Source organism: Numida meleagris, chromosome 2, assembly GCF_002078875.1.
Source record: "Numida meleagris isolate 19003 breed g44 Domestic line chromosome 2, NumMel1.0, whole genome shotgun sequence".
Lineage (NCBI taxonomy): Eukaryota > Metazoa > Chordata > Aves > Galliformes > Numididae > Numida > Numida meleagris.
Genome location: NC_034410.1, coordinates 122,948,680 through 122,976,515, shown reverse-complemented (window position 1 = coordinate 122,976,515; position 27,836 = coordinate 122,948,680). Strand labels below are relative to the sequence as shown.

Below are 27,836 nucleotides of genomic sequence, written 5' to 3'. Positions count from 1 at the left end.
CTCTATTACCCCGGGGCGGGCCGAGCCCTGGCCGTGGCTCCGCGCATGCCCGCTGGGACCGGCTGTAGTGGCTGTACCGGCAGTGCCGTTCTCCCGCCGCCGCTACGCGGCGCTCTCCGCTCTCGCTGGGCGGGCGGCAGGGAGCTACCGGCTCTCCGTTCCCGGCCCGGCCGCCGTGTGGGCGGGGAGCGCCGGGTGAGCCGCAGCCCCCCACCGCTGAGCTCCCGCTGGCTGCAGGATGTGGAAGCTGGTGCCCGCCGCAGGACCAGGTGAGGGCACTGCGGGCCTGGGGCCCTTCCACGCCCCTCCCGCGCCTTGGCTCGGGCCGGCCCCGACCACCTCCTCCCTGGGAAGCCGGCTCGCCTGGAGGCCCGACTTTCGGTTTCCATGCCGATACCCTGCATGGTTCCCTTTTTCACTGGAACCCTGATCACGGAGGCCGTGCCCTGATAGCCTTGCTGGCGATGGGGCTGATGTGCCCTCTTAGCCTTACTGGGCATGTCTCCCAGGCTTGCTGCCTCCAGCGGAGCCAGCGCGGTGCTGCCCTGCAGGACCTGAGCCCGGAGGCAGAGGGCACTCAGTGTCTGCTTCCAGGAATGATGTCTGACTTTTACGTTGATGTTTCAGGGACCAAGTGTTGAACTTGAAAAGTTGTGTTGTTTATTGAATGAGTGCAGTTTTAAGACAATTATCATTGCACCGTTCTTCCTCAGCTTCTTTATCCATAGGAGTTGTGATTTATTGATCAATTTTGATGATGAGTATTTCATAATGTAGAAGCAAGTTTTTTCACTTAAATGTTTTCTCTTACTTATAAAAAGCAGTCACATCACCACTCCATCTGCTTTTTGTTTCCTACTTCATTGGGAGTGACAAGGATGCTTGGTTTACATCTTAGTGACAGCACTATCCATTTGTACTGAAATGAACAGTTTGATCTCTTACTGTCTGGAAAACTGCAGCAAAAGCCAAATCATTGGTATTGCCTTCATAGTCAGGATGATGAGTTCTGCACTGTTCTTATTTTCACAGTTATTTGAACTAGAATTTGATCTCTAATTCATTCATTTTCATCAAGAAAACCTTCTGATTCACTGCTCATAGGTGGCCAACACACTTTGGATATCTTCAAGCCATGCACTCTTAAGCAATCTAGATGGCAAAAGGCGTCTCGAGGCATTTTTTGTCTGAAACACTTAAATGTGATTCTGGTCAGACTAATAAATCATATGTGGAAAGGTATAGACAAGGATTAGATACTTTACAAACTTCTGAATTGATCCTAAGTGCTTTGGGTGTTTCAGAGTTTCTTGTAAATTGATACTTTTCTGTCTGTTGTTTATATTCAGGGGAGCCGTTTCGACTTCTAGTTGGTACCGAATATGTTGTTGGACGCAAAAATTGTGCTATTTTAATTCAAGATGATCAATCAATCAGTCGAAGTCATGCAGTTCTGACAGTAAGTCGTCCTGAAACAACCCATGTAAGTAGCCAGCATTTTACTGCATTAAAAATACACTGCAATGTTAACCTAATATACCATGACAGTACAGCTGGAGTAGAACCATTGATCGCCTGTCTTTTCTTAGTCTTGATTTTTTTTTTTCTCTGGGTTGCTTGTCTGTACTGAAAAAATGCATTGACATAGTTCTAATGGTCCAGGCTATATGGGCATTCCTTTTATCCCAGAGTGAAAGTTGATTAGGAATTTGTATTAAAGTAATCATAGCAGGAAAATTATGCAATTACATTTTAGTTTGTAGAAAAACTTTAGGTCTTGGTTCTGGTAAGTGCTTCAGTTGTACTACTGCAGGCTTGGTTCTGGAACGCGTGTTTCACTCCACATCATTAATTCTGGATTTGATTAGAGGACTGTGGGAAAAAAAATGTTCCAAAGAGAACTAGCAGGCAGCACTTTACTATCAGTTACATGCTGCAATTTCTCTGGATATTTTAAAGCCGATCAATCAGAATTCCTTTTATGTAACCTGTTTCTGATAAACTATCAAAGCTTATTTATGTTTATTTTCAGAGCCAGTCTGTTTCAGTCCCTGTGTTAACAATAAAAGACACCTCCAAGTATGGTACGTTTGTTAATGGATCAAAACTGAGTGGCACTTCAAGGCCTTTGCAGTCTGGTGACAGAGTCAATTTTGGAGTCTTTGAGAGCAAGTTTAGGTAAGAAGTACTCAGACTGATAATAACATACTAAGTAGAAAATAACAGCTTTCAAAAAGGCTGTTTTTAGCACATCATACAACTTGGTGAGTAACAGAACGCTAAGGAAATTTACAGGTCGAGTTTTTAGGAAGCAGAGGAAATAAATAATACTTTCCTGTGTTCTGCATCCTGCTTCTGAAACCCTTTTGTAGTACATATTTTTATAATAATTCATTTTGAGATACAATTTTAATTTATTAAGAAAAATGTAGTTTATTTACCGTTGGCATTTTAGAAGATGTGTCACATCATGACTTCCATGCCTGAAAGATTGTATAAAGATTTTCTCCTTTGTAGCCTACACTGAATCAAATTGTAGAATCTGATACTCTGCAATTCTAAGTGGACGATCTACAAATAGGCATATGTTCAAGTGTAAGAGCAGTCTTAGAAAAAAGTTTCTTGAGCTTGCATTCTACAAAACTCATGCCTTCCAAATAGTAATCTGTTAATTAACTCTTCTGTTGAACCTGCTCTTTGCTTTTGGAAATTCATGCTGCATTTTTTTTCCAGTATTTCTGGATCTGAAACCTTGCACTGTTCTTGAAGCACTGATGTCTGTGCTCTTTCTTGAGATCAGAAAGTCTCAAGAATAGACATTTCAAACATCAAATTAAAATTCTGTTTATTTTTCTGAATAAAAATCAGTTATTTACTTTCATCAGGAAATTTTAAAGCACAGTCTTTGATCTGTACAAGAATTACAGGGATCTGTTTGTTTATTTATTTATTGGAATTCCCTGTGACACAGAAGTGATTCATAAGACAGCTTTGTTCATCATAATGCTATGCCACAGTTACTAAAGCATTTCTCTTTCACTTGTTCTTTGCAGAGTGGAATATGAATCTTTAGTTGTGTGCTCCTCATGTTTAGATGTCGCTCAGAAAACTTCTTTAAATGAAGCCATCCAGCAGCTCGGAGGGCTTGTTGTGAATGAATGGACAAAAGAATGTACTCACCTTGTAATGGCATCAGTAAAAATTACCGTTAAGGTATGTTGAGTTTTTGCATGTGGATCAGGTTGGTTTGACATTTTCCAACGAATGTGAAATTAAATTCTAGACCTGCTCAAGATCGTGGCAAAGCTTTGTTTTATTTCAGTTAGACAGCATTTTCCTCTGTGAAGTCAGCTTTCCTAAATTTATAAGAGATGCATGTTGAAAGGAGAGAAAATGGGAAAAAAAAATTGCTTAAGGGAGGGAGAGAGAGAGGTGTCTCTCTGGCCAAAATGCCATTTTAAAATGAAGTAAAAATGGAACAGGGTATTTGAAAATGAAGAAATTTAGAGAAATGAAGAAAAATCTTTTTTCCTCTCCGTTTTGCTGTAGCATTTGTGGAAAATCCTATCATTAATAAAGATTGCCTTATTGGTTGGTTGGTTCTTTTGTGTGTGCAGTTGTCCTCTGTTTGTTTGTTTGTTTTGTCTGGTCTTTCTTTTACTACTTTATTAAATTTCTCACCGATTCAGTTCCACAGTTAGTGAGTATATTGAGTCTCCTCCCACTGTACTCTAGCTCCCTATCCTGTGCTGGCTGTGCCTTTCATACACCCATATAGTAATTTGGATCAGAGAGCTCACCTGGAGGAATAGCTAGTATCAGCCTACTGAGGGTACTGGGATGGTTAAAAAAATAACAACAAAAAAATCATTTTCTTTTGGTGAGAGCCCACACAATTTATTTCTTTTGGATTATGGAACTTCATATCTAAGTTAATAGAAACATTAAAGTTAACGTGGTTCTAGTTGTACAAAGTACATCTGTCTAATCAGACAGTATTTGCTTAGATTTTACTCTTTATTTTAATTATCATTCAAGTATTAGCCTAATGTAGAGGCTTGATGTATACTGTTTTTTCCATTTTTTACAATGTTTTCTATTTTTGAATGAAGGACAGAGTTTTTATTACTTTTCATCTTGCTTGTCACAATCTTTTAGTTTTTATGTTAACTTTCAGATAGTTTCATAGGAGTGCACTTTATTTGGGAAGAATGTTTAGCCTTTACAATTTCGAGTTCACTGGTTATATCCAGTCTAATTGTACAAATTGAGTATTGATGTTTATTTAGTCACCTTGTGGACAAAAGAAAAAAGAAAAACAGGACAAAAAAAACCCAACCAAAACAACAACAGCACATAGTGTCATCACTTTGTGTATTGGAGCTTTAGTTCTTGAGAAGACCGTTGCTGATTTTCATTAGTTGCCGTGTACATTTTCATAATTTTGGTCAAGACAGCGGCTAAAAACTGTGCAGTTAGAAGTAAAACTGACTTTTTTTTCCATAGGAAAATCAAGTACAGTTATATTTGTGTGTTGTTCACGTCACACAGATGTGACATCTGTGTACAGATGTTTGTGTGATCTAAGATATTATAAAGCTACAGTCAGTTGAACCGTATTCTAGTTAGGCTTTTTCTGTATGATAAATACGTATTTTCTCTCTTCTCAGACAATATGTGCTTTGATTTGTGGACGACTGATTATAAAACCAGAGTTTTTTAATGAATTAATCAAAGCTGTTCAGTCCAGGCAACAATTGCCAACTCCTGAAAGGTAAGTGTTGGTTTCAGTATCGCAGAATTAATTTTATGTGAGTTAGATTATCAAATAATTGCACACTTATTTGCTGATACTTGACAGAATATGTGCATTACAGTCGCTTTATTTGTGGAAGAATGCCTACCATTTTAATCTTTAGGTAATTTTCTTCTCATATCTAGACTTGTAAAGTGAGCTCTTGGATTTGATTATATGCTTAGAGATGTTTCTAGCTCAAGACAGGAGCTTGTTTTGAGAGAGGTTGCTATAGCAATCTCTATGGTGATATGGCTGAAGCACCATTTAAATTCTCTTGGGAGTTGACACATTAAAATGAAGAAAATTAGATTTGTGTGAAAGACACCATACTAACATTATTTCATTATAAAAAAATATTTTTTCCAGCAAACGGTTAGATTATGAGTTTAGTCATAGAACTGTAAAATCCTTTAGTTTGGAAAAGACCTCCTAGAACACGAAGTCCAACCATCAATCCAACCTTACCTGCCACATCACATTACTAAACCACGTCCCTCAGTGCTACATCTGCCTGTCTCTTAAATACCTCCAGGGTTGGGGGTTCCACCAGTTTGCTGGGCTCCCTGATGCAACGCTTGACCACTCTCAGTGAAAAAAAAAGTACTTCTGATGTCCAATGTAAACCTCCCTTGGCACATCTTGAGATCATTTTTTTTCACTCTGTCACTTGTCACATTATGGGATGAAATGGGCAGTGCCTGCGTACACCAGGGGAGGGCTCTAGGGTCACGGGTATCCAGAGCGGTCGCGTGTACGGGTGTAAATAGCCTTGTTGCGCAGCATTAAATTGGCATTTTGGCGTTACATACTGTGTATGCGTCCCGTATGCCCCGCACGCGGAGGTGCGGACGGAAGGGAAGCCTTATTACGTTGTCGTAGACAACATCTGGTGACCCTGACATGATTTTGGGCGTGAGCAAGGCGCCGAACGGCTGATTTTGGGTGCGAGCAAGGTGCCGAGAAGCTGGAGCCATGATGGGGCTCGGCGTGCAGGAGGTGGTGAGTATGCTGAAATCCTTGGCCAAGGAAGTAGGGATAACACTACATAAGAAGGAGTGCCTTGCACTCCTTCACACACTGCGCAAGCAGTGTGCGGAGTCCCTGACAGATTGTCTACAGAAAGTGGCTTTAGAGAAGACAGGTCAGGAGCTATGGGAAGGGGCAAGTGCGGGAAACAAAGAGGCACTGGGGCTCATCCCTGTGCTGGGGACGGTGAGAAGTGTGATACAGAAAGTGAAAGACGAGCGGCATCTCGATGCCACGGCACGTCAAGTGTTATCGGGGACGCCTGATGACACTGAGACAGCCAAAACCAATGGAGAGCAGGGAAGGGAATGGTCGGAGGGAGAGGAAAACAAGACGGGCAAGTCAGGGGAAGAGACGGGGACGGAAGCTCCGCTTTTAGCCCCTTTAGGGGCGCCAAGGCAAGGACAGGCGACCCCAGGGGTGCAGACCTCAGACGATGGGCAGTTTTGGTCTATGAACCTGAAGGGAACATTGACATGTTTCCCGAGGGCTCCCGTTCCTTCAGCCCCCTGGCCGGTCCAGGCTTTTACAGTGGCGCCTCCGCCCTATGGTGCAGCTCCCCGTGGTTCAGCTGCGCTGGGCGTAGGTGAAGGGAGGATGCCGGGATCTAGCCCTGTGGAGCAGCCTCTCCCCTTGACCTCAAGGCGGATTACTAGCTCCAAAGATAGGGTAGAGGGGTCCCAAAGACGTTGGGCGGATGACGAGACCAATTCCTCAGGGGAGGAGGGGGGTCGCCTTTGCGTAGACCTGCCATCTGAAGGGTAAAGGAGACGGCGGGGGCGGGCGTGGGAGCAAGTTCACAGAGCCGGTGAGCGCTGGGTTATTCGTGCTCAGGAGTGCATGCTCTCCGGATGCGAGCTTGAGCCCATGCCACGCTCTTGCTATCCTGTTTTTGTTGGCGGACCGCAGGGTCCCCAGTGGCAACCTGTAGATTACAAAATGCTAATGCAGTTAAGAAAAGCGATCCAAGAGGGAGGTCTTACCGGATTGCAGGCGCAGGTCCTGTTGGACACTATTAGTCTTAGTGGCCCGCTGATTTTTGATTGGTGACAGTGTGCACGGGCGTGCCTCACCCTGGCGCAGGTACCGATTTTTGAGGCATACATTCAGGAGGAGGTAAACAGCTTGCGAGCTCGTGCGCAGGCAGACCCAGCTCATCCTCTACACAACATCCCAGCGGATGCCATCGCAGGAAAGGGTAATTGGAGTACCCCTCTGGAACAACTGATCTTGCCAGCCACCGTTCTTGTCGCAGCGGCAGATTTGGGTAGGCGAGCCCTTGAGCGGATGCATACGCTTACTAGTGGGTCGCCAAGTTATCTTTATATTAGACAAAAACCTGGAGAGCATTTCGGCTCCTTTGCAGACCGAGTACAGACAGCTATCTCGAGTAGCAACCTGCCCCGGAAACTCAGGAAATAGTGCTGTGAGAATGTTTACGTTCGAGCGCAGCTCCAGAGTACAAGGCTGCTCTTGCAGCCCTTCATGCCACAGCCACAGCAGGGGAACTTATAGCGCGTAGCTGTGCTTTCGGTCGAGCTCAAGAGGCGCAGCCATTGGCTGCGGTTTTGTCAGAGCAGGTTGCTGGAGTAACAGCAGCTTTGCAAGCGATGACAGTCCAAACCACACCGGACGTCTGCTTCCGTTGCGGAAAGGGAAGGCATTTTGCTCGCAACTGCTCACAGGGCTGGGGACAAACAGGAGGGGGAAGTACCATTCGGTGTTGGGTGTGCGGGGGAGAAGGGCATAGGGCAAAAGACTGCACACAAAGGAAGACTGGAGCGTCAGCTACAAAGGGGCCGTTGGGAAACGGGAAGGTCGGGGGGGATGGGGGACCGACCCCTCGACAACAGCAGTGGGTCCCCCCGACTGTCAAACAAAATCCGCAGGCCTGGGCCGCACCGTGGCCTGGACCAGACCAGGAACACGAATAAAGTCGCCGGCGGCGGTTTGGGTTGCTGGCTCCAAGGCCCTGGAGCAGGGTCTTGAGGTACCCGTCCAATACTGTGCACCGGGGAAGGAGCTAGCTACATTCCGCCTAGTGGGGGAATCAGGCATAGAAGAGGGACAATCTGCCAGCCAGGCTGACGTACCATTGGTTCAAGACAGTTTTGACTTAGGGAACAGACCCATACTTAAAGCACAAGTCTTGATTCAAGGCCTGACACAGCCAAATCCGAACCAGAAAACCATTTCCTTTCTAATCGATTCCGGAGCAGATGTCACCACTATTTCAACAGCTGTGTGGCTCTCCTCTTGGGCCCTGGAAATACTCCCGCGCTCTGTTAGTGGGGTGGGGGGTTTTGTGATGGGCCACCGCAGTCACTATCCCGTCCTCTTTTCGTGGGAGGACAATGGGCAGGAGCGGACGGCAGGACCGATTCGGCCTTATGTCCTGGACATCCCGCTCTCGTTGCTGGGACGCAACCTCTTAGCCCTCGCTGGGGCGAAAGTTGTCATAGAGCCCGACATCCAGGTTTTAGCAAATAGGCATCAGGATCCCTCCAGTCTTACAGCAGCCAGCAGAAAAGTCTGCCCAGCAGGCAGGCAGCAGCGCCTGCTCACGGGAAGCCCAAACCAGCAGTTGCTCTTCTGCTGGATGCTGTCAGGAGCAGCCTACAAACTGCAGAATCAAAGCTCATTTCTCATCGCCTTTTACGGCTGTCATGGTTTTGTGATTTTCGGTTATTGGTATTCCACATCATAACATCATGTAGTGGATATACCTGGTTCTCAGAAGAGAAGGACTACTACAGTCCCCACGGTACTTTGCTCCTCTGTTACCATTTTCCAGCCGGAGGGAAAAGATAAAAGCTCGCAGTATAAAAACTTGCACATCACGAGACCTCGTCCCTTTTTCCGCCCGTCTCTCGTCTTGGCAGCACCTCGCTCTCCAGCCATCTTATCGTCGGTAGTAGAGTAAGGCCTACCTTGATTTTGGGACATTCTCTCTCTCTGCATTGGATTTATCAGCTTAAATTGTAATTATATTGTATTATAGTGTGTTGTTTTGCATTCCGATATCTTATTTAGTAAATTAGTTTGTTTCTCCTCAGATTGTTGCCGCTGTTCTTTGCTCTCAGGTCCATCTCCCTACCCTTTTCCCCTTTCCCCTTTTCCCGGGACGTGGGCCTGTGGGTCCCCCGTCCCCTTCGTCATGGAATCGGGCCTAACGCCCGTTAAACCGTTGACAACGGCATTCTCCACAAATGCCGGATCGGGTACGTGTTTCCATTCTTTTGAAATGAATGTGTATTCTCCACGAGTGATTTGGTCTTTCAGAGATAGTTGAGTATTTGCTCATTAAATGGTGGATATCCACACAAGCCGTATAAAAGAAGAAAACAAATTAAATAACACAGGCTTTGTCGCAGCGTATGAAAGCATCTGCTGTCACAGTATGCTATGGGCTTCCTCCCAGACAAGACAGAAAGGGCGCGACTGTGTCAAGGCATTACGCCTTGCAGTCGCGATAATGGGGGGTTCCCACAGAGATAAAAAACGGACAATGGACTGGGCTACAAGAGCCATTGTTTTGAGGCCTGGTGCCGCACTTGGGGCATCCGGCATGTGTTTGGGATCCCGCATATTTCCCAAGGGCAAGCAATAGTGGAGCGTGCACATCAGCTCCTGAAAGGGCGGCTCCATGCCCTTAAAGAGGGGTCGTCAGCGCAGTTGTCCTTGTCACCGTTGGAGCAATGATAGAAGAGGCCCTTCACGCAGCGTGACCACTTTCTGGGCTGAGCAAAGATATTGTTTGTCACAGATCCAACACGATGGGAGGGTCCTGGGATACATGCACTCCTTGCACTTGCACCTCCCACAGTCCTCACCTGGGCCAGCGTGTGGCCCCTGTGAGCAGGGGGTTAAGTGCACATACGCTCCGAGAGGATTGCAGTGATGATGTTAAGTTATGGAGTGTCACGGCACGTATCTTTGCTTCAGCCCTAACGCCTGGTGTCGCTGCAGCACATGCCTTGCGGGAAATCGAGCGATTGGCCTGTTGGTCAGTCAAGCAGGCAAACGCCACTACAGAGGTATTGAGTGAGCTGCTCATGGATGTGGACAACGTCAGACATGCAGTGTTGCAAAACAGAGCCGCCATAGACTTCCTCCTTCTGGCTCAAGGCCACAGATGTCAGGATATGGAAGGCATGTGTTGTTTCAATCTATCTGATCACAGCAAGTCTATACACCAGAAGCTGGTGTGGATGAGAGAACATACGCAGAAGATAACGGTTGACCATGAACCATTTGGCGATTGGCTGAAAAACCTGTTTGGTGGACTTGGGCCGTGGGTCACCCAGATACTTAAAGTAGTCGGTATATTGCTCTTAGTGTTTATTTGCATTGCATTTTGCTTACCATGCTTGATGGGATGTTTGCAGCAGTGCTTACAAAGAATGATGGAGCAAGCCTTTGATCGGTGCATGGAATACCATAGGCTACGCGAACGCTTGTGTTAAGTCTTAAGTAGTTAATGATGAAGTACGCACTCGTACAATGTGTGAACATTAGAGCTTAAGCAGTAGATAAGTTAGTTGGGAGATAGGTTACAAGGGTCCTAGGAGTTTTGCGATCGCGCTGTAATGGGGCAAGGCTTTTCCAGGCATGGGAGGAGAGAATGTAGTAGGAGGTGACCAAGCGTGTGGGATGTGACGCGATAGGACCTCCCCTGCCTAGTATATGTATATAAGACGCGCTTAGGCCTTGCAGGGATAATTGGGGAAACTGGGAACCAAAAAGGGAACATATTAAAGGGGTTGTTAAAGAGGGGGGAGTTGTGGGATGAAATGGTCAGTGCCTGCGTACACCAGGGGAGGGCTCTAGGGTCACGGGTATCCAGGGCGGTTGCGTGTACGGGTATAAATAGCCTTGTTGCGCAGCATTAAATTGGCATTTCGGCGTTACATACTGTGTATGCGTCCCGTATGCCCCGCACGCGGAGGTGTGGACGGAAGGGAAGCCTTATTACGTTGTCGTAGACAACATCACATGAGAAAAGAGCTTGTAAGTTTTGATCAGAGCAAGTTAACTTGACCCAAAGAACAGATTTTTATTGTTTTTTTTTTTTCTTTTGACAGACTGAGACTAATGTGAGTTAGTCTTCACTATGTGAGAATCAAATACTGTTAAAATAATCTGAGTATTTTTACTTCGGAACAAATAATAGTCATTTTGGTCACTTTGTGACCTTTTGGGCCTTTGGAATAAATAACGGCCTTCTGTGGTCCACACAGAAAAGTATGAAATAATCCCTTTATTGTATGACAGAATTTCATCTGAGCCTGTATCGCTATTATTTTTACCTTGATAAAGTGGATTTTTTTTCTTTTTTTTTTTTAAGCATGAACACATGACTTATGCAGGACAGAAATTTGCGTGGTGTATCTGTAAAAGATAAATTTCATGGGTACATTTTCTTTGTCACTTCTACTTCTTGTATGCTTTGAAAGGCTTTGAAAAGCAAATACTTGGCATTTGGACCTGGGGGTCCTGGTGGGTGAAGAACTGAACGTGAGCCAGCAGTGTGTTCTTGCAGCTTGAAAAGCCAATGGTGTCCTGGACTCCATCAGAAGAGGGGTGGCCAGGAGGGACAGGGAAGGGATAGTCCCTCTCTATTCTGCCCTCATGAGGCCCCATCTACGGTATTGCGTCCAGGTCTGGGGCCCTGAATACAGGAAAGATGTGCAGCTGTTGGAGAGGGTCCAGAGGAGGGCCACAAAGATGATCAGAGGGCTGGAGCACCTCCCCTGTGAAGACAGGCTGAGGGAGCTGGGCTTGTTCAGCCTGGAGAAAAGAAAGCTGTGAGGAGACCTTGTTGCAGCCTTCCAGTATTTAAAAGGGGATTATAAACAGGAGGGGAATCAACTCTTTACTTGGGTGTACAGCGATAGGACAAGGGGGTATCCTTTAAGCTCAAGGAGGGAAGGTTTAGATTGGATGTAAGGAGGAAATTCTTTACAGAAAGAGTGGTGAGGTGCTGGAACAGGCTGCCCAGAGGGGCTGTGGATGCTCTGTCCCAGGAATCGTACAAGACCTGGTTGGATAGGGCCCTGGGCAACCTTGTCTAGATAAGGAGGTTGGTGGTCCTGCCTGTGGCAGGTGGGTTGGAACTTGATGATCCTTGGGATCCCTTCCAACGCAAGCCATTGTATGATTTGAAAATGTCAACTTTTTTGAGCTTTAGTGTTGCTTAACAGTAACTGAACAGTGAAGTTAAAGACATTGAAGATGCTATGGTTTTTCTGGATGTATTCTTTTTAACCTGGTGGATATTGCAAACTAGACATTTGAGTTGGGGGAAATAAGTGAATAAGAACAGGGGTGACTTTGTTGCTTTTATATATATGTGGATATACATACATCTGTGCCATGACATGAAGATTTAATTTATTTTCTGCAGTGGGTCTGGTGATAGCCAGTGGTAGATTAATTTTAATGACAAGGGAAAAGGGGGCAGCTAGACATAGGGGAAGCACCGCAGTGGTGCACACATGGCAGTGGAAGCAGAGCTGCAGGAATTTGCTGTAACCTGCATTTGTTACGTGGCAAGTGTCTGTTACAGAACATGGCTGTGCCTTTTTAGAGCAGCACAGGTGCCAGCCTGGAGCAGTGGACAGCAAATACTCCTTAGTTTCCAGATGCTGTTTATACATACACATATACATGTGTATATGTCATTTCTTGAGCTGTTAAATCAGATTCTGGGATTGTGTTTCAGCAGTCAGGATGTGTAATCAGTGATCAGGATAATGATAAGTCATTATAGGCTCTGCCAGAGTATGTGCACAAACTGTGCACCGATGTTCTCACTCCTTTTGAGTATACACCTTCACCGTGGTCTGCTGTAGTAGAGAACGTGTGGCTCTGAGAGCCTGGAAATACTGCTGTGAAATTATCAGTAAAATGCTTGTCTTTACTCTAGAGGTATTTTTTTTTTTAATGATGTGTACGTGCTGTCATTAACTAGAGTTGAGATCACGGAACTTCAGATTAGGGTTTCAGTTCTACCTAATCTGAGCCCCAAGCACAAGGTCGTTTTCAGTTCTCTATGTCACCAGGAGGAAAAGCGTGCTTATTTTCTGTCACATCAGTAGACTGTCATGTAGCACGGTAGAACACAATGTTCTCCCTCAGGTACAAGAGAAACAGGAGTGGCTGTCCCAAGTGAAGGCTAGAGGGAGCAAGATGTCTGTTTTTGAGTGGAGTTCCCCCTTAGCTAGGGCAAGCACAGAATAAGATAGCAATCTACTTTGTCAGTGTTGTTAGTGGAGAATGTAGACGTCTGGAGAGTTGATGTTTTAAGATAGGAAGGCTGAATACTTTCCCCAAACTGTTGTTCATTTACTTACTGAGATAGACAGTGTTGGTCTAAGCTTAGATATTGACAAATGAGAGGTTCTGTTTTCTCTCATCCCTTGAAGAAAAATTTATATAAATAGCTTTAACAGAAACAAAGCAGTGCACTGTTTTAACTTCCTAGCTTTAACCTAAAACAGAAAGGACTATTCATCAGTACTGATATAAAAATCTCAATTTTGTAACTTCACTCTTTGGTTTTTACAGCTTTTATCCTCAAGTTGATGAGCCTTCCATTGGTATTGATAACCTGGATTTATCTGGGCATCCTGAAAGGAAAAAAATATTCAGTGGAAAAACTTTTGTATTTCTGACTGCCAAGCAGGTAACTGGGCTTAACACTGCAAAGATGTTGGGGGACAGCTAAGCATATATTCTGTTTTCTCTGGATTCAGACTTATCAGGAAAGATATCTGTATATTTTATCTTTTTACAAGACAACAACCTAAGTAAGATGAAATGCGGAGTAGAAACAGAACACATCACTTCTGCATTAATACTTGAGCAATGAGATTTGTGCTAGTACGTTAGCGTACTTCTCAGTGGACTGTATTTTAAGATTTTTTAATTGCATTCTTTTCTTAGCACAAGAAGCTGGGTCCAGCAATTATTCTTGGAGGAGGAGAAGCAAAACTGATGACGGAGGGAAGAAAAGAAACTTCTTTACTGGTTTCTCCTGAAGTTTGTGTTGTTGATGTTGGGATGACAAACTCTCAGATCCTAGGATCTGAGTCCATGAGAAATTGGACTGATTCTATTCTGACTGTCTTGGAAAGGTGAATAGTTGTTCTCATGCACGGAGAGGGGATTATTTTAGAATTTCTGCTGTGATTTTAGTCATTGTATTTGCGTACAAACGGAAGCACTAGTAGTATACTCAGATGGACGTTGTTTTCTTTATTAAGTACATAGCACAGTAGCTAAAATTTCTTGACGCAGGAAAGAAAGGATTTGGCAGTTAGAGATTTGGGTGGTTTTTGGGGGGAGGTTCTACTCATTGAGCTGGTTTGAAATTAGAGAAGGCAAGCTCTCTTCCTGCTGTTTAAAAAAGTTAAAAAATGAATATATTCTAAAAATGGGGGATATATCATATTTGATTCTTTTTCCAATAGTCATACATATTTCATGTTTTCCATAAAATATGGGGGACACTGAGGCCATGTGGCTCATTGCTATCTATCTACTTGCACATAATGATTGTGAAAGGCAGCTTGTGTTCTATATATATATATGGTGTTTTTTCTTGAGAGAAAGAGAGAGAGAGAGCAAGCTACCTGTTTTGTAGATGTTAGTATTTTTATAGTGCTATAATAAACAATCAAAGAAAACACAATCCCAACCGTTAATGTAATACTTAAGCCTAGTCACCATGAATTTCCCTGCTAAACAGAGAAAACATCTACATTCAAGCTCTTCTCATGGCTGTAGTACAGTGGAGATGATGAGCGTTTTGTACCTTGACATAGATGTGCTCATTTGCCTCTTCAGCTTTGAATCTGTATCGAGAAACTTATTTTTATCTGTGTTGATTTTATCTGTATGTTAACAGCAACAATCTCAGGGCTATTCCTGAAGCAGAAATTGGATTGGCAGTTATCTTCATGTCTACAGAAAGATACTGCAACCCTCAGAGGCAACCTGATAACAAAGGTAACTGGAAAAAGGGTGGTACTAATTTAACAGCAATAAAGAAGCAGCATTTCTTTTTGTACGGGCATCAGGTAATAATGCTAAGGTTCTTTTATTCTGCAATACCACTAAAATAGAATGACACTGCATGAAAAATGTATGCAAATCTGAAATCTGAAAAGATAAATGTTTTTTTTTGACAGCTTACTATAGGCTACATTGAAAATGATGGAAAAAAAAGTAACATCTAAAGTTAAAGGAAAAAGCAGTTATTTGATGTTTCAAGGAAAGATATTTTAAAACAATGTTCCGAAGTTCGCAGTTTTAGTGGCTGCTAAATCCTTGTGTATAGTAGTTGTGGATTCTAAGCTATTCGAGCTTGTATGAAGAGACTGGGGAAATGAGTTAATAGGTTGACGTTAGAAATCTAGAGAATAAGAACCAAATGAATTTGTAAAGGCTTGCCTTCTTTGCACACAAAAGAATTTGCTTTAGGGAAATCCTCCCCCCCCACCCTGAACTTCCAGTTCAAAATCAAACCTCATCTGAAAGTAACAAGTCAAGACAATGAGGCAGCATTGCTACATTTGCTAAAGTGATAGTTTGGGGAGTGTACATTCCGTGTTTAATCTTGAAGCATAAGTTATATTTGCCAGTACAACAGCAGAAAAAGTCTTTGGGAGACAAGATTTTTTTTTTGTCTAATTTTCATGCTGTTTCCAAAGCAGTTAGAATGCAGTTTGTTTCTATGAAATTGTCAGAATTATGTGTATAATCTTAGGTTCTACTCTTTTTTTATGAAGTGATAGATCAGGTAGTAAATCCTAAAACTTAAAAAAAAAAAAAAAAAAAAAACAGCAAAAAAAAACCACCATGAATTTGTCTTTACATATAAGAGCATTGCTTATTCAAAATTGGATTTTGAAGAGAGAAAGGTATGGCAGTAATACTGGCAGAGGCCTGATAAGTGTTTCGATTGACTAGAGTTCTTGTATGAATAGTTTCTATGTGGTCTGTTGTCTATCCATTGAAGTTTAGAAAACAATACAAAATAAATGAATTCTCACATTGAATTTAATGCTATTAACATAGTGGACAGCTGAATAAATTAGAAATGCTGAGTCTTGTTTTCCTATCTGAATGATCCAGTTAGATGAAAGTTGAATTACCTGATCAACTTACATTGAAAGACTGTCTATGGTATTTTAAGCTTGCTGTGCTTGCAGTTTATTTGTCTAGTGTTTGGAGGTTATCAGAAAATTTCATGTACATGCTGCAAATCACAGGGATTATAAGCGAGACTTCTTCCTCTAATTTTAGCTCAAAGGATAATACTGTCATAGACTTTATCAGAATGAGATGCAGGAAAATTGTAAGGGAGTGAGTGGTGAATTATAATTAAAAAAATATCTAGAAGGACAATGTGATATATATGTTAAAATAGTGGACCTTAGTATCCTTAGAGAAGACAAAGAAAATTGAAGGGGCAAACAATATAAGAGATGGCTTATATGCATTTCTTTTGGTTCTACAGAGCAAAAATACCAGTAACTAAACAGAGCAGCAAACAATGCTTTAAGGCACTCCTTTGATGAACTAGTTATGGCCAATTGGCCAAAGAAGACATTTATTATGAGATATTTTGATAACAAACAGGAGTTTAGTATATTTAGGGATAATCCCTAGGATAATTATGTTAACAGATCATGATAAAAAAGTAAATGTAAACAGATGGTGGACTTTGTTCTCTGACAGTTTTGCATAAAATGTGCATCACATGATTTGTATATTATATTATGGCTATATATAAATAAGTAACTTTCCATAGTACTTGATTTTTATTTAGGCAAAATTCTGTTTCTTAATTCAGTGGAATATTTAACCAAAACCAAACCCTAGAACTCAGTCATTTAGAACCTGGTTTCTTCCAGTTATGGGCTGGTTTTTTTTGGGGGGGGGTGGGAGGGGACTAAATCCACATAATTTTTTTTTAATCAAAACTGCATGAATACCATTTTCCGAAAGTCTCACTTCATCAGTTAGGGTGGTGGTGTGATAATACATGCAAAGAAAAGCATTGGCTATTAAGCTTCCAGTTCTTCTCTTGTGTTGATGTTGCAGCTGCAACTAGAAGTACTGCATCAGGAGCGGGGCCCACCATTTCTCAGAGTTTGGCTGTGGATGAAACCATAATGCCAACTGCTGCCGCAGATAACAGTACATTATATGTAGCTGATACAGAAATAGAAGAGCAGACATGGTAAAGTATGCATGGAAATAGTTTCTAAGCTAAAATTTGCAAATCAAGTACTCTTTTGTGGTAGAGGAACTTCATCAGTGCCATGGACAAAGACGCACAGTGTTCAAAATGGCACTTAGTAAATTGTTGTCAGTTGTCTGCAGTGAGCTGATTTCTGCTTTCAAGTGGTAAATAACAATATGGAATAATAAATAGGAATGTAGATGTTGCATGTCTGACTATCTTAACTGTATTCAGAATTTTTAAGCCATTTTGTGATAATGAAAAGTAAATATTATAGCAGATTTTACAGCATCAGTTGTTAGCACAAATACATTGTTTATAAGCACATACAAAGTACAAGTCAGTTTTTAAAAAGCAATGTTATGCAGCAGTGTATCTCGGTGGTAACTTTTTGTGTGTTCACCTAATACACTATTTTTTCTCTCTGCTATAGTATGGAGATAGAGAAGACGACTTCTCAGACAAAGAGGAGAGAAAAAGTGGCTCTCCAGCAAGCCGCTGTGAAGGAGAACCCTAGTACAAGTGGCACTGCAAATGCAGGAATACTGATACCTCGAGCAAACAGAACATCTGGATTTAGTCAAAAAAGTCATTGTCTCTCTCCATCTAAAATTTTGGAAGTTGATAAACCTAGAGAGAGCACTTCACGTCAGCAGTCTAATTCAATTACAAATTACTTCCATGTAGCTAGGAAAAGGTATGTTCTTGACATTACTTCCCTTATTGTTATGTTATTGCTGTTCCTGCATAGCTCAAGTGACGTACGTTTTATTCAAAGTAGAGTTAATGAAAAGGTAATTTTTAGATCAGCTTCTGAAAAGGGAAAGATATTTCTCAAGGGTATTTACGTTCATACTTCACAATGCCATCACTGAAACCTCAGGAAGCTGTTATGTTGCTGATGCAGCTAATCATATTCAAAGACATTTTTGTAATTTCTCTTTTTTGTGATTACTTAATGGCTAAGGGAAAGAACTGAAGAAGAAGAAACATCTGTACCCAAACTAGCAAAACTGGAGAAAAGGCCGTTGCCTGTTTCCAAGTGCACTGAATCCTCAGCTTCATCAGCGTGGAGCAGTGAAACAGAACAGCATAGAAAGGGAAATAACATCCAGCTTGGAAAGGAAAGTGGTGAACTAGCAAGTGATAAAACTGACACTAAAGTCGCTTTTAGTGAAAATCCTGCACCAAAGAAAAGAAAGGAATTAGATGATGTATCTGAAGATGTAGAGACACTAGAGATGGTGTTTGAAAACAGAGACCTAGACTGGGAAAAGCAAACGGCAAGTGGTGACCAGGAAGCTCAAAGCAGTAAACGAAAGAAGAGATGTCTGGAATTCGAAGGCAGCAGAACGGAAGAAGTGAAAACAAAGCAGAGAGAGGAGAATGAAATGTTGGTAAGTTTCATTCTTCTTACATGCCTGATCTTGAAGTTTATGACTGTGTTTGAAGGAAGCCAATGGCTTCTTTAAGGATAAGGAAGGTTGTTCATACATTGCAGTTTTACACCTATCTAATTTTTTTTCATTTTAACGTTGTTCCTTTGTGAATTGAAAACAGCTTGTATTCTGACGTTTTTCCTCTCTTTTTGCTTGAAGTAGTGCAAGCAGAATGGCAGAATATGTCAGTGGTCCAGTAACTTCTCACGGTGTGCGTTGTTGTGTTAATTGTAATGTTAATATAGATGCTAAAATAATATGCCATTATATAATGAATTTCCTGAAGAAACCTTATGTTGACCTCTTCTGTTGAACACCACAGTAGCGTCCAACATCTTTCAACTCAGAATTTCTAGATGTGACATGTGGAAGATCATTGGATTTCCTGCATGAGGCAATTCAAACCCTTAATGCCCATTAAAAATAAATAGTGTTGCTAAGCAGGATATACAGAATGCCTGATAAAGGATGGACAGGCTCAATTTCACATTTTAGAAAGTTGTTCAGAAGTTTTGAAAACATAACACCTGAAGAAAGAGCCAGGTGGCAAAATGTGGCCCACGCCGGAATCTTGTAATCAGATGCCAAACTTCAACTCCAGAAGTTCCAAAATGTTAGGCTTCAGATTTGTATAGCTTCATCGTAGCATAAATACTCTCATTTCATATTCATTCCCCAGTTTGCAAATTGATGAGCCCTGCACACTTTAACTTAAAATTTAGTTTAAAAGCTATGTGATTTTGAAAGCCTACTGCAATTCAGTTTTTAATCTGAATATTTATATTTAATTGAAAATGCTTATTACCATGTGAAGAGCAGAAACACGAATTAGACTAGAGAAGAGGAAGAGGATAAGAATGGAGACATTATTTTCATGATGTAGTAGCTTGTAATGCATTTTTTCAATTACTTCTCTGTTTTTCAGAGTAAGATATTTTTCTAAGAGAAATGCAGAAAAACAGCCACTTCATTGGGGAAAAAAAAAGAAAATCAAAGCAAAACAGTAACAAGAAAAAAAAAAAGATTTTTCTTCTATTTTAAAAGACTTCAGAGGTTACTGTCCAGCCAATTCTTATACAGTCTAGGCAATGTTTAAATTCTGTAAGAATGAAATGCACAGTTGAGTAGCTGGAGTTTGCAGGACAGCATTATCAATCGTGCATCCATAGCTGATACCAGCTTAATGCGCTTCTTCTGATACTTTACTTGAGATTGCTTCTATGAGGTCTGAATTTTGAACTTTGGTATAATTTTTTGAACTTTTTTAATGTTTGTAGCTAGCACATTTTAAAAGACAAGGAAGTAATCTAATTGTAGAGTTGTTTCTTTGTTATTTTGTTTGTTGGTTTATACTATTAGAGAGTAATAGTAATAGATTCCCCCTCTCTGGAAGCATTCAAGGCCAGGCTGGGTGGGGCTTTGAGCCACCTGGTCCAGGGGGAGGTGTCCCTGCCTATAGAAGGGGGTTGGAACTAGGTGATCTTAAAGGTCCCTTCCTACCCAAACAAGTCTGTGATTCTGTGATTCATTAACAAAGACCTATTTTATTCAGATAAATTGTATTTTCAGTGAAATAGGAAGGGTTCATGATAAAGCCCCACAGGCACATTACATGTTTTCTTTAAGCATAGAAGCGCTTTGCTTGTCTGACAAGACACATAATGTGGATAATTGACTTAAAATCTGTGGGGTACATAAAGCTGACCTGATTTTTTTCAACCACTGAAAGCTATTTAGAAAAAGTAAAGCAGATTTAACCTTGGAGATGAAAGCAACCAGCAGAATGCTTTCCTGTCCTAGCAATGAAATTTACTTTTCTACACATGCACGCTTTAATGAAATTGAAAATGCTACTGTTTATATTCATGAGCTTTTAAACTATTTTGTAGAATGTGGCAGCACTTTGAAGATGGGGACAAAACATTTGCATGTAAGAAAACATGTCAGCAAAAAATTCTCATTAATAACCCAAACCAGATTGGTTACAGCATACACAAAACTGTATGATTTTCTAAGTATAGCATGGTTCATTACAATTTTTTTTCTGTGTATTTATATTGAGCTAAGCATGCTTATTCGACAATAAAAAGCAGAAAGCAATTGTATCTAATTGTCATTGTAATTTATGTTTGATTCCAAAATTTAATCAATAGAGAGAAAATAAAGTTGGATCAGTTCTGAGTCCAGAAGAGAAAAGTGAGATCAAGGAAGAATCACGGGTCTCGGTAAGAAACCAGTTAACTGTAAGTTTCAAACTTTGAGAATCATTAAGAAAGTACTAAAAATTTTGCTGTAAAGAACATAACAGTGGCAAATCACAATTCAGGGTAAGGAAGCTCTGAAGATGGAACTCTTTAAAGTAATCACAAGTAAATTTGAATAGTATAGACCAACTTACTGGCTGTGTAAAGGCAGCACTGTAGTTTGTTTATATGAAGTTGTTTTTTATGGATATTTAAGGTGACTGAGACTACAGAAACCTAGTGTAATTATATTAACTTTTCAATATGGTTAATACTGGTACTGATGTTTATGTTAGGTAACTACTTAAAGACCAGACAAGAATGGGATCTCCTTGGTCAAAACTAAAATGAAACAGATGGGCCATTGGGAAAACAGATGAAATACACACTGGATAATAGTAAATAGCATGTTAACTGTTATAAGTGAGATTACTGTGGGAGGATGAATTAATGAAAGAGAGGAGAAGGGAGAATAGCTGGGATTCGCAGTGAGGCAGAAATGGAAAGATTCTGTAGAGAGAAGAGTAGTTAATCCGCAAGCAGCAGGATTTTACTTTATTTTGTTTGGCATGGGTATGCAATACAATTAAAGAAGAGGGAATGCTGTGCAAGTATACTGAAGTGCAGGGTCATCTCAGATTAAGGAACTTATATTACAATGAAATAGCAGTGCTGTGTCTGGGTTAGAGCTGTCCCTGAAGATCTTGTAAGTCTGTGCACTTGTCTTCTACCCAGACTTCATTTTTAATCCACCTAGATCTAACCCCAAGCTGCAAAGCATGCATGCAGATTTGCTGACATATGAGTGTTTGCATGTACAGGATAAAGTTGCTTCATTTATCAGATTCAGTTTATCGTAACAAAGTTGGTCTAAAATTAAATCTGTAGGCTGGAATTGAGCTGAAGACATTCAACTTATTCTTCCTTGCAGTTTCTGTTAGAATAAACAATGTTTATTTTGTTAGAATAAACAAATTAGTCCAGGTTAGAGGCAGAGTGGAGAAGTTAAGTAATTTTTAGGTAATAGCTTCATTGCAAAAAAAGGATATGTATCCTAGTAAAATGAGGTGCACTAACCTCATGATTTTGACTGCAGTTTTGAATAATCCTGTGCTTTCAGTAGATGTAAATATGCGAGAAATAAATGCACGCAGCATCAATCTCCGATGGTAATATATGAGAAGGCTGAGAGAGATACATCTAATATCAGTTTATACACTTAAAGTGCTCCTTTCTTTTTCCTCCTGTATAAGAACCACAACAAACTTGAAGATGACTCCAGCAATCTTCCTAGCAAACTTCTGTTGACTGAGTTTCGATCACTGGTTGTCAGCTGCCCAAGACCGAACAGTCCCGCTATTGGAAATACCAGATGCAGAGGACAGAAGAATTTCAAAACGTTCAGAAAGGTGTGTGTTTGCAATGGTCACCAGGTGGCACTGTTTAAAATATTTGGAAGTGTTTCCTTAATGCTGTAGAAGTATTCCTTAATACTGTGGAAAAAATATTCTGAATATTTTTTAATTGATAATAACCACAGAAAAATAATCAATTTTGGCATCATACTATATTATTAACAAGTATTTTTCTAATTGACCAAAAAGTACTAGGCTGATAAAGATTCTTTAGGTCCTCATAGTTTCTTCCAAGCTGCCACTTAGTCTAAGTTGCTAAGTGATGCCCAATGTAACCTTAATAAAAGTGTAATTTCAGGTTGCATCTCCAAAAGTTTGCAGTTAAACTTCTCCAAAGAGCATATGCTGATTCTGACTCTTGCATTTTAGAAAATGACATTTGAATTTCTAAATTGAACTAAAATTATTATCCTAAGATAATCGTAATAATATTATATTATTTATATTTATATTATTATATAAATAATATTAAGTCCTAGTAAAACTATTGCTTGCTTGGGTCCTGAGGATAACTGTAAGAAAATTCTTAGTGTCCAGTGTAAAAGTGCCTCTTTGTATTAAATGTAAGTACATATGTATTTCTATATATACCATAAATATTTCTAGTGAGATATATGGTTTAAGATCACTGGAATTGCATTTCAGTAAAATGTAATGAAGTTCGTCAAATAGTGCAACTTCCAGCTATCTGTGAGGAAGGAGTCATTGTAGAAAATATTTTAATTTTCTGATAGTATTTTCGTTGCCATCTTTCTGTAATAGATGCTTATGTATGTTGATGTAAAATAGATTCTGTCAGTAAAAATCAGCTTATAATGTTTTCAAACTTCATTTAATATGTATCATATTTGTTCAGCTATTTTTTTGTTGTTGTTGTTTCCTTTGGCAAAAGGAGGGACAGAATAGCTTGCAATAAATACTTTTTTTCCCTTCAGTCTCATTTAAGTATAATGTCTGATGAATGTTGTTCAAAGAAAGCTTGACTTTCATTGCTGACAGACCTTTTTCTTGCATTATGTTTGCCTTGCCTTGTAAATTTAAGAAGTTATTGTCTCTAGGTCCCTTATCCAGGGGCAGGACAACTTCCATACATTATTGGAGGATCAGATTTGGTTGCTCACCAAGCTAGAAAGAATTCAGAACTAGAAGAATGGTTAAGAGAAGAATTAGAGGTAAGGTGTTTTTTCTCAAGGATGAGCAAAACCAAAACTTCACTCCTGAAAGTGGTCACACTGACCTGTGGTCATTTCTGAATTACTTGAAAATTTTATTTTTGAAATAAATCTCTGCCAATTAGCTATTAGAATCATAGAATCATAGTATTAGCTAGGTTGGAAGAGACCTACAAGATCATCCAGTCCAACCATCCACCTACCACCAATAACCCCACTAAACCATGTCTCTCAACGCTATATCTAAATGTTTCTTGAACACCTCCAGGGACAGTGACTCCACCACCTCCCTGGGCAGCCCATTCCAGCTCTTTCAGAAAAGTAGTACTTCCTAATGTCCAGCCTAAATCTCCCCTGGCGCAGCTATTAGACATACATTAGAAAAGTTGCTGAAAGCCAGAGGTTGGAAGTAACGCTTGTTTTTTTTGCTGATCATTTGAATGCATTTTACATTAAAAATTCATATATTCAGTATACTAATGACTAATGCAATATATTATCCATTGTCAAAATAACTTTTCTTGGAAAAACTGTGTTAGTGGAAGAGTATATTGCTCTTCATTATTTTCATCCTTAATATTCAATATTGAAAAATGTTATTTTGTCAGGAACAGAATCGACGTGCAAGAGAAGAATTGCTTGCTGATGATCTCTTTAGGTAAGAGCTTTATGTATATATTTAGAAAAAGTGTATATTTCATCACATCTTTTTTTGGACAAATGCCAGTTTTGCAAAAGGCTACTTGGCCTATTCTTTTCCAAATCTCATGTATTCCCATGTATGGAATTACAATCAAGGGAACTTTCATTAACTTCTCTCAATTTTTTTAACGCCTTAAACTTTCCACTTTTCTTCAGAATTACCATAATATTTTAATAAGAACATTCTCAAACAAGGACGTTGCCATTTCCTGTCTCACGTCTTAGTCCTGTGTGGAGCCAGAAGTTGAACTTCTGGTGATCGCTGTGGGTCCCTTTCACCTCCTCAGGATATGGTGTGGTCCTGTGACTGATTGTTCACAAAGACTAGAAGAGATTCCTGGAGTCAAGCTCTGTTAGTGTTTGCCAGCCTGATGAAACAGTTTGGTGTTAGATTTAAGCCGGTCATCTGAATTCCTAAGACAGTTCTAGAGTTTGTGACTTTGGTGCTAGCCATTGTACTTGTCTGTCTTGTGCTGAGGGAACTAAAGCAACAGAAGGATAGTTCTGTGAAAGAAGTGGTCGGCAGAATGATCTTTTTTGATCTTTGAGACAATGGCTTCCAAAACCTACAACAAAACTTTAAAAATAGATAAATGCATTTAACTGTTATATTTCCTGTGCTTTTTTGCCATAATTCATTATATTTACCTCTGAAATGTGTCAGTGGTTTTCTTTCATAAACCCTTAATTCAGTTGTTTATCTCTTTCTCTCATCTCTCTTTTGAAAGAGTACAGAAAATCATCTTAGTCAATTGATTTCTTGTCTGGTCGCTTTCAACTGTAATCTGATTTCAATGATTTATAACTGCTTTCCAATTACAAAGATGTTCTAGGCCAAGTTCGCTATGTTATCCAGTTTTTACGTCTGCAGTACATTTAAATGCACAACAATTATGAATACATTTGTAAAAATATATGGTGCAGCTTGATTGCTGTGCTAGAAAACTATCTGATCCAAAATATCTTGATTAATTTGAACCTTTCAAAAGGAGTGGAAACTTAGATAATTCACATGCATTCATAATTAGAAAAGTTTTGACCTTAGCTCCAGTTTATTTAGGATAGTGGCATGTATGGAAGACTCCAAAAATACTAAAACACGTAGTTTAATGTTCAGTAGATCGTAACCTACTTCTAATTTTGTCCTTAATCCTGAGCAAAACTGGTTGGTGTGATGCTAATGTTAACAGCTGCAATTTCCCCTGAAAATTGCATTTGATGATGAAATTAGAAACTGTCGTGCTCCATGGTAAAGATGAGTTTGAAAGAAAATCTGTACCTTCATCTACTTCTGATTCAGTACAGAAAGAAACAGAGGAGGAGGGGAAGGAAATACTTTTCTGCTAAGACTGCAAATAAATGGATTGTGCTTGGTAACACCCCTTTGTGCCCTTCATTCCCTATTCCCGGCAAGGTCTTCTGTTTCTTTGTACGTCCATGCCAGCAGTGGAATCTTTGTAGCTTTCCTTCTGGTTCAAGCCACGGGCACTGTAGAGTTTCCTTTCTCAGATGATGATGTTTGATTTCTTTCTGTCTGGAAAACATCATCCAGGATTCATATAACATGAAAAATGGCTGAAGGTGAGATGGGGGATTAAACAGGACGGTGCTCGTGATGGTCAGCGTCAGCTTCTCCATAGACAGTCGTAGGCAGGTTGAAGCTGGAACCCTGCCATCAGGACGCCGTGTAATGTCTCCTCTGATTTTATCTGTTCTTCAAGACCCCCACATATGATTTGGCGTCCAGGACATCCTTAAATGTTATAACTAATTTGTAACAATGTCATAGCAATGAAGTCAAAGAAATGCTATGAGATTGAGTATAAGGATCTCATTTTGGTTAGCAAAGCTTCAGTTATTTTGTTAGTTTTATGTGAAGAAACAAGCAACCACTGTGTGTCTCCTGACCTGCCATGCATTTGACAAATACTGAAAACTGTACATTTTGGTTGAAAAGCATAAATAGTGAAGAAGGTTTTGTTTGTCCAAATGACTGTGAAAAAGACATCATACTGTGTATCAACACATGTACAAACCATTCAGGAAAGCTTACCACATTAACAGCTTGTGTTGTTTATTAATAGTTAATAATAGAGCATTGCTGTCAAAGGATACATATTTCATGTGTTAGAGCAGTGCCTTCTCTAATAGCTTTGTAGTTATACGGTGATGTAATTTGGCTCAGAAGTTGTGACATCTTCCTGCCTAAGCAAAAAAGTCCTAGTGAATGAGATCAGAATTAGTGGGAGTAAAACTGCCTGATTGTTTGTTGTGTCCATAAGTTATTCATGCGTGAGTACAAAGCAGATCAGAATTTCAAAGAAGTGACATAGGATCTGGGGAGGTGAAGCACAAATGGATTAAAAAATGGCCAAGGGGTTGTAGCACAGGAAAATCGTAAACGTATTGCTGTAACTCAGAAAACTATTTTTTATCCAGAAAGTAGATAATAATAACTAAAAGTCAATCAGAAGCTGTGTGAAGGGGAAGATAAAGCAAGGAATTGCTGTATGGGAGAAGGATGCAACAGGAGGGTTTTTGCTGAATGACTTTTGACCAAATCTTGTACTTTGCTCTGAACATACAGTACTCTTCCACCCCCAGCCTCTGAATTTTTGCAGGGTGTCTCAATAATATGTTGGTATGTTACAGGGTTGGAGAATCTTGGTTGTGCTTTGGATAGATACAAAGATTTTGAGTAGCTAGGAAAGTAGCCAGGGAAGGGTGTAACCTTTAGTTCAGGCACAGGTTTAACTTCTGCATCCTTCAGCCAAATTGTAGCGGCTGTAGTTAATCACAGAAGTGCAGTCTGGGAAAGGACTGAACGCTGCCCAATCCTTGTTATGAATGTATAATAAAATCTGCATTACATTCTTATATTTAAATATCATGAAGCCATACTTACTTGTGACATCTTCTTTGTTGTTGTTGCAGATATGATCCTAATGTGAAAAGAAGAAGATAAATTGTGACCGGAATTTACAGCAGTTCTGTATCAAAACCTGTTTTCGGCTCCACTGATACATTCTCTGGTTACAGCATGTAATATATACATGTGTATGGCTATTTGATCTATCTGTTATCGTATGACTTGTTTTTAAATCTTGGTTTTATTGCAGAAAAAGAGAAGTTCCTGTCAAGGATTGTACATTCGAGACCTTAACATTTTTGTTTCAGAGTAATGCTCAGGAAAATACCATATGTATTTAGGATTTAATTTCAGGCAGTTTCTTTCTAATGTTTATTTGTCAGGACTATTGGAGGGGGGGTGGGAAGAAAGGAAGCTAGGATGAGGCTTTTTTATTTTTAGAAAGGCCTTGTTAATTAATTAGCTTTTTGTATATTATCACTTTTGCCTTACGGTGAAAGTTTTTGAAGAGTGCATAATCAAGACAAAGAAGTTACACCAAAGCTTAAGTATTTCTTGTTTACTCAGGCACAAATTTAATATTAAACAACTCCAGCTTTTTCCTATTCTTGAAGTTGGTAACATCAAATTATTTGTAGGTAGACACCATTTTTTTGTGATGGCAAATACTGAAACAATTCTTAGTATTAAGAAATGAGAGATCTTGCCCCGTATTCAGTATTCAGATAGTCAATATTTGTTTGAACATCCTACAGCTGGGCTAGAAACAGTCCTGTAAACTCAGGAAAATTTTACAACAGCAACAAGCAGTTCAATTTTGTTTTTTGTTTCTTTGAGAGGGGGGATAATTTCTTTCTCCACCTCTTCCCTTTCCTTTGCAAATAGGAAAGAACTGTGTTTGAAAATGGCTGTTGTTTC

General features: G+C 40.3%; 1 protein-coding gene across 1 annotated transcript; it reads left to right on the top strand.

Annotated features, from left to right (window-relative positions):
* On the top strand, positions 102-27,523 carry NBN (nibrin). Its single transcript, XM_021386492.1, has 16 exons — positions 102-269; positions 1,350-1,483; positions 2,033-2,178; positions 3,054-3,213; positions 4,671-4,774; positions 13,394-13,511; positions 13,772-13,962; positions 14,736-14,836; positions 16,937-17,075; positions 17,512-17,775; positions 18,046-18,475; positions 20,671-20,742; positions 22,014-22,169; positions 23,234-23,347; positions 23,956-24,005; positions 26,984-27,523. The coding sequence occupies exons 1-16, from the start codon at positions 239-241 to the stop codon at positions 27,012-27,014; spliced, it is 2,241 nt and encodes a 746-aa protein (XP_021242167.1). The 5' UTR covers positions 102-238; the 3' UTR covers positions 27,015-27,523.

Excerpts from the sequence above, each read along its gene's own strand:
- NBN (XM_021386492.1), top strand. The coding sequence starts at position 239 with ATGTGGAAGCTGGTGCCCGCCGCAGGACCAG. Across the intron at positions 17,076-17,511 it reads GAAATAGAAGAGCAGACATG|TATGGAGATAGAGAAGACGA; the intron begins GTAAAGTATGCA and ends TCTCTGCTATAG. Across the intron at positions 23,348-23,955 it reads GGTTAAGAGAAGAATTAGAG|GAACAGAATCGACGTGCAAG; the intron begins GTAAGGTGTTTT and ends TTATTTTGTCAG.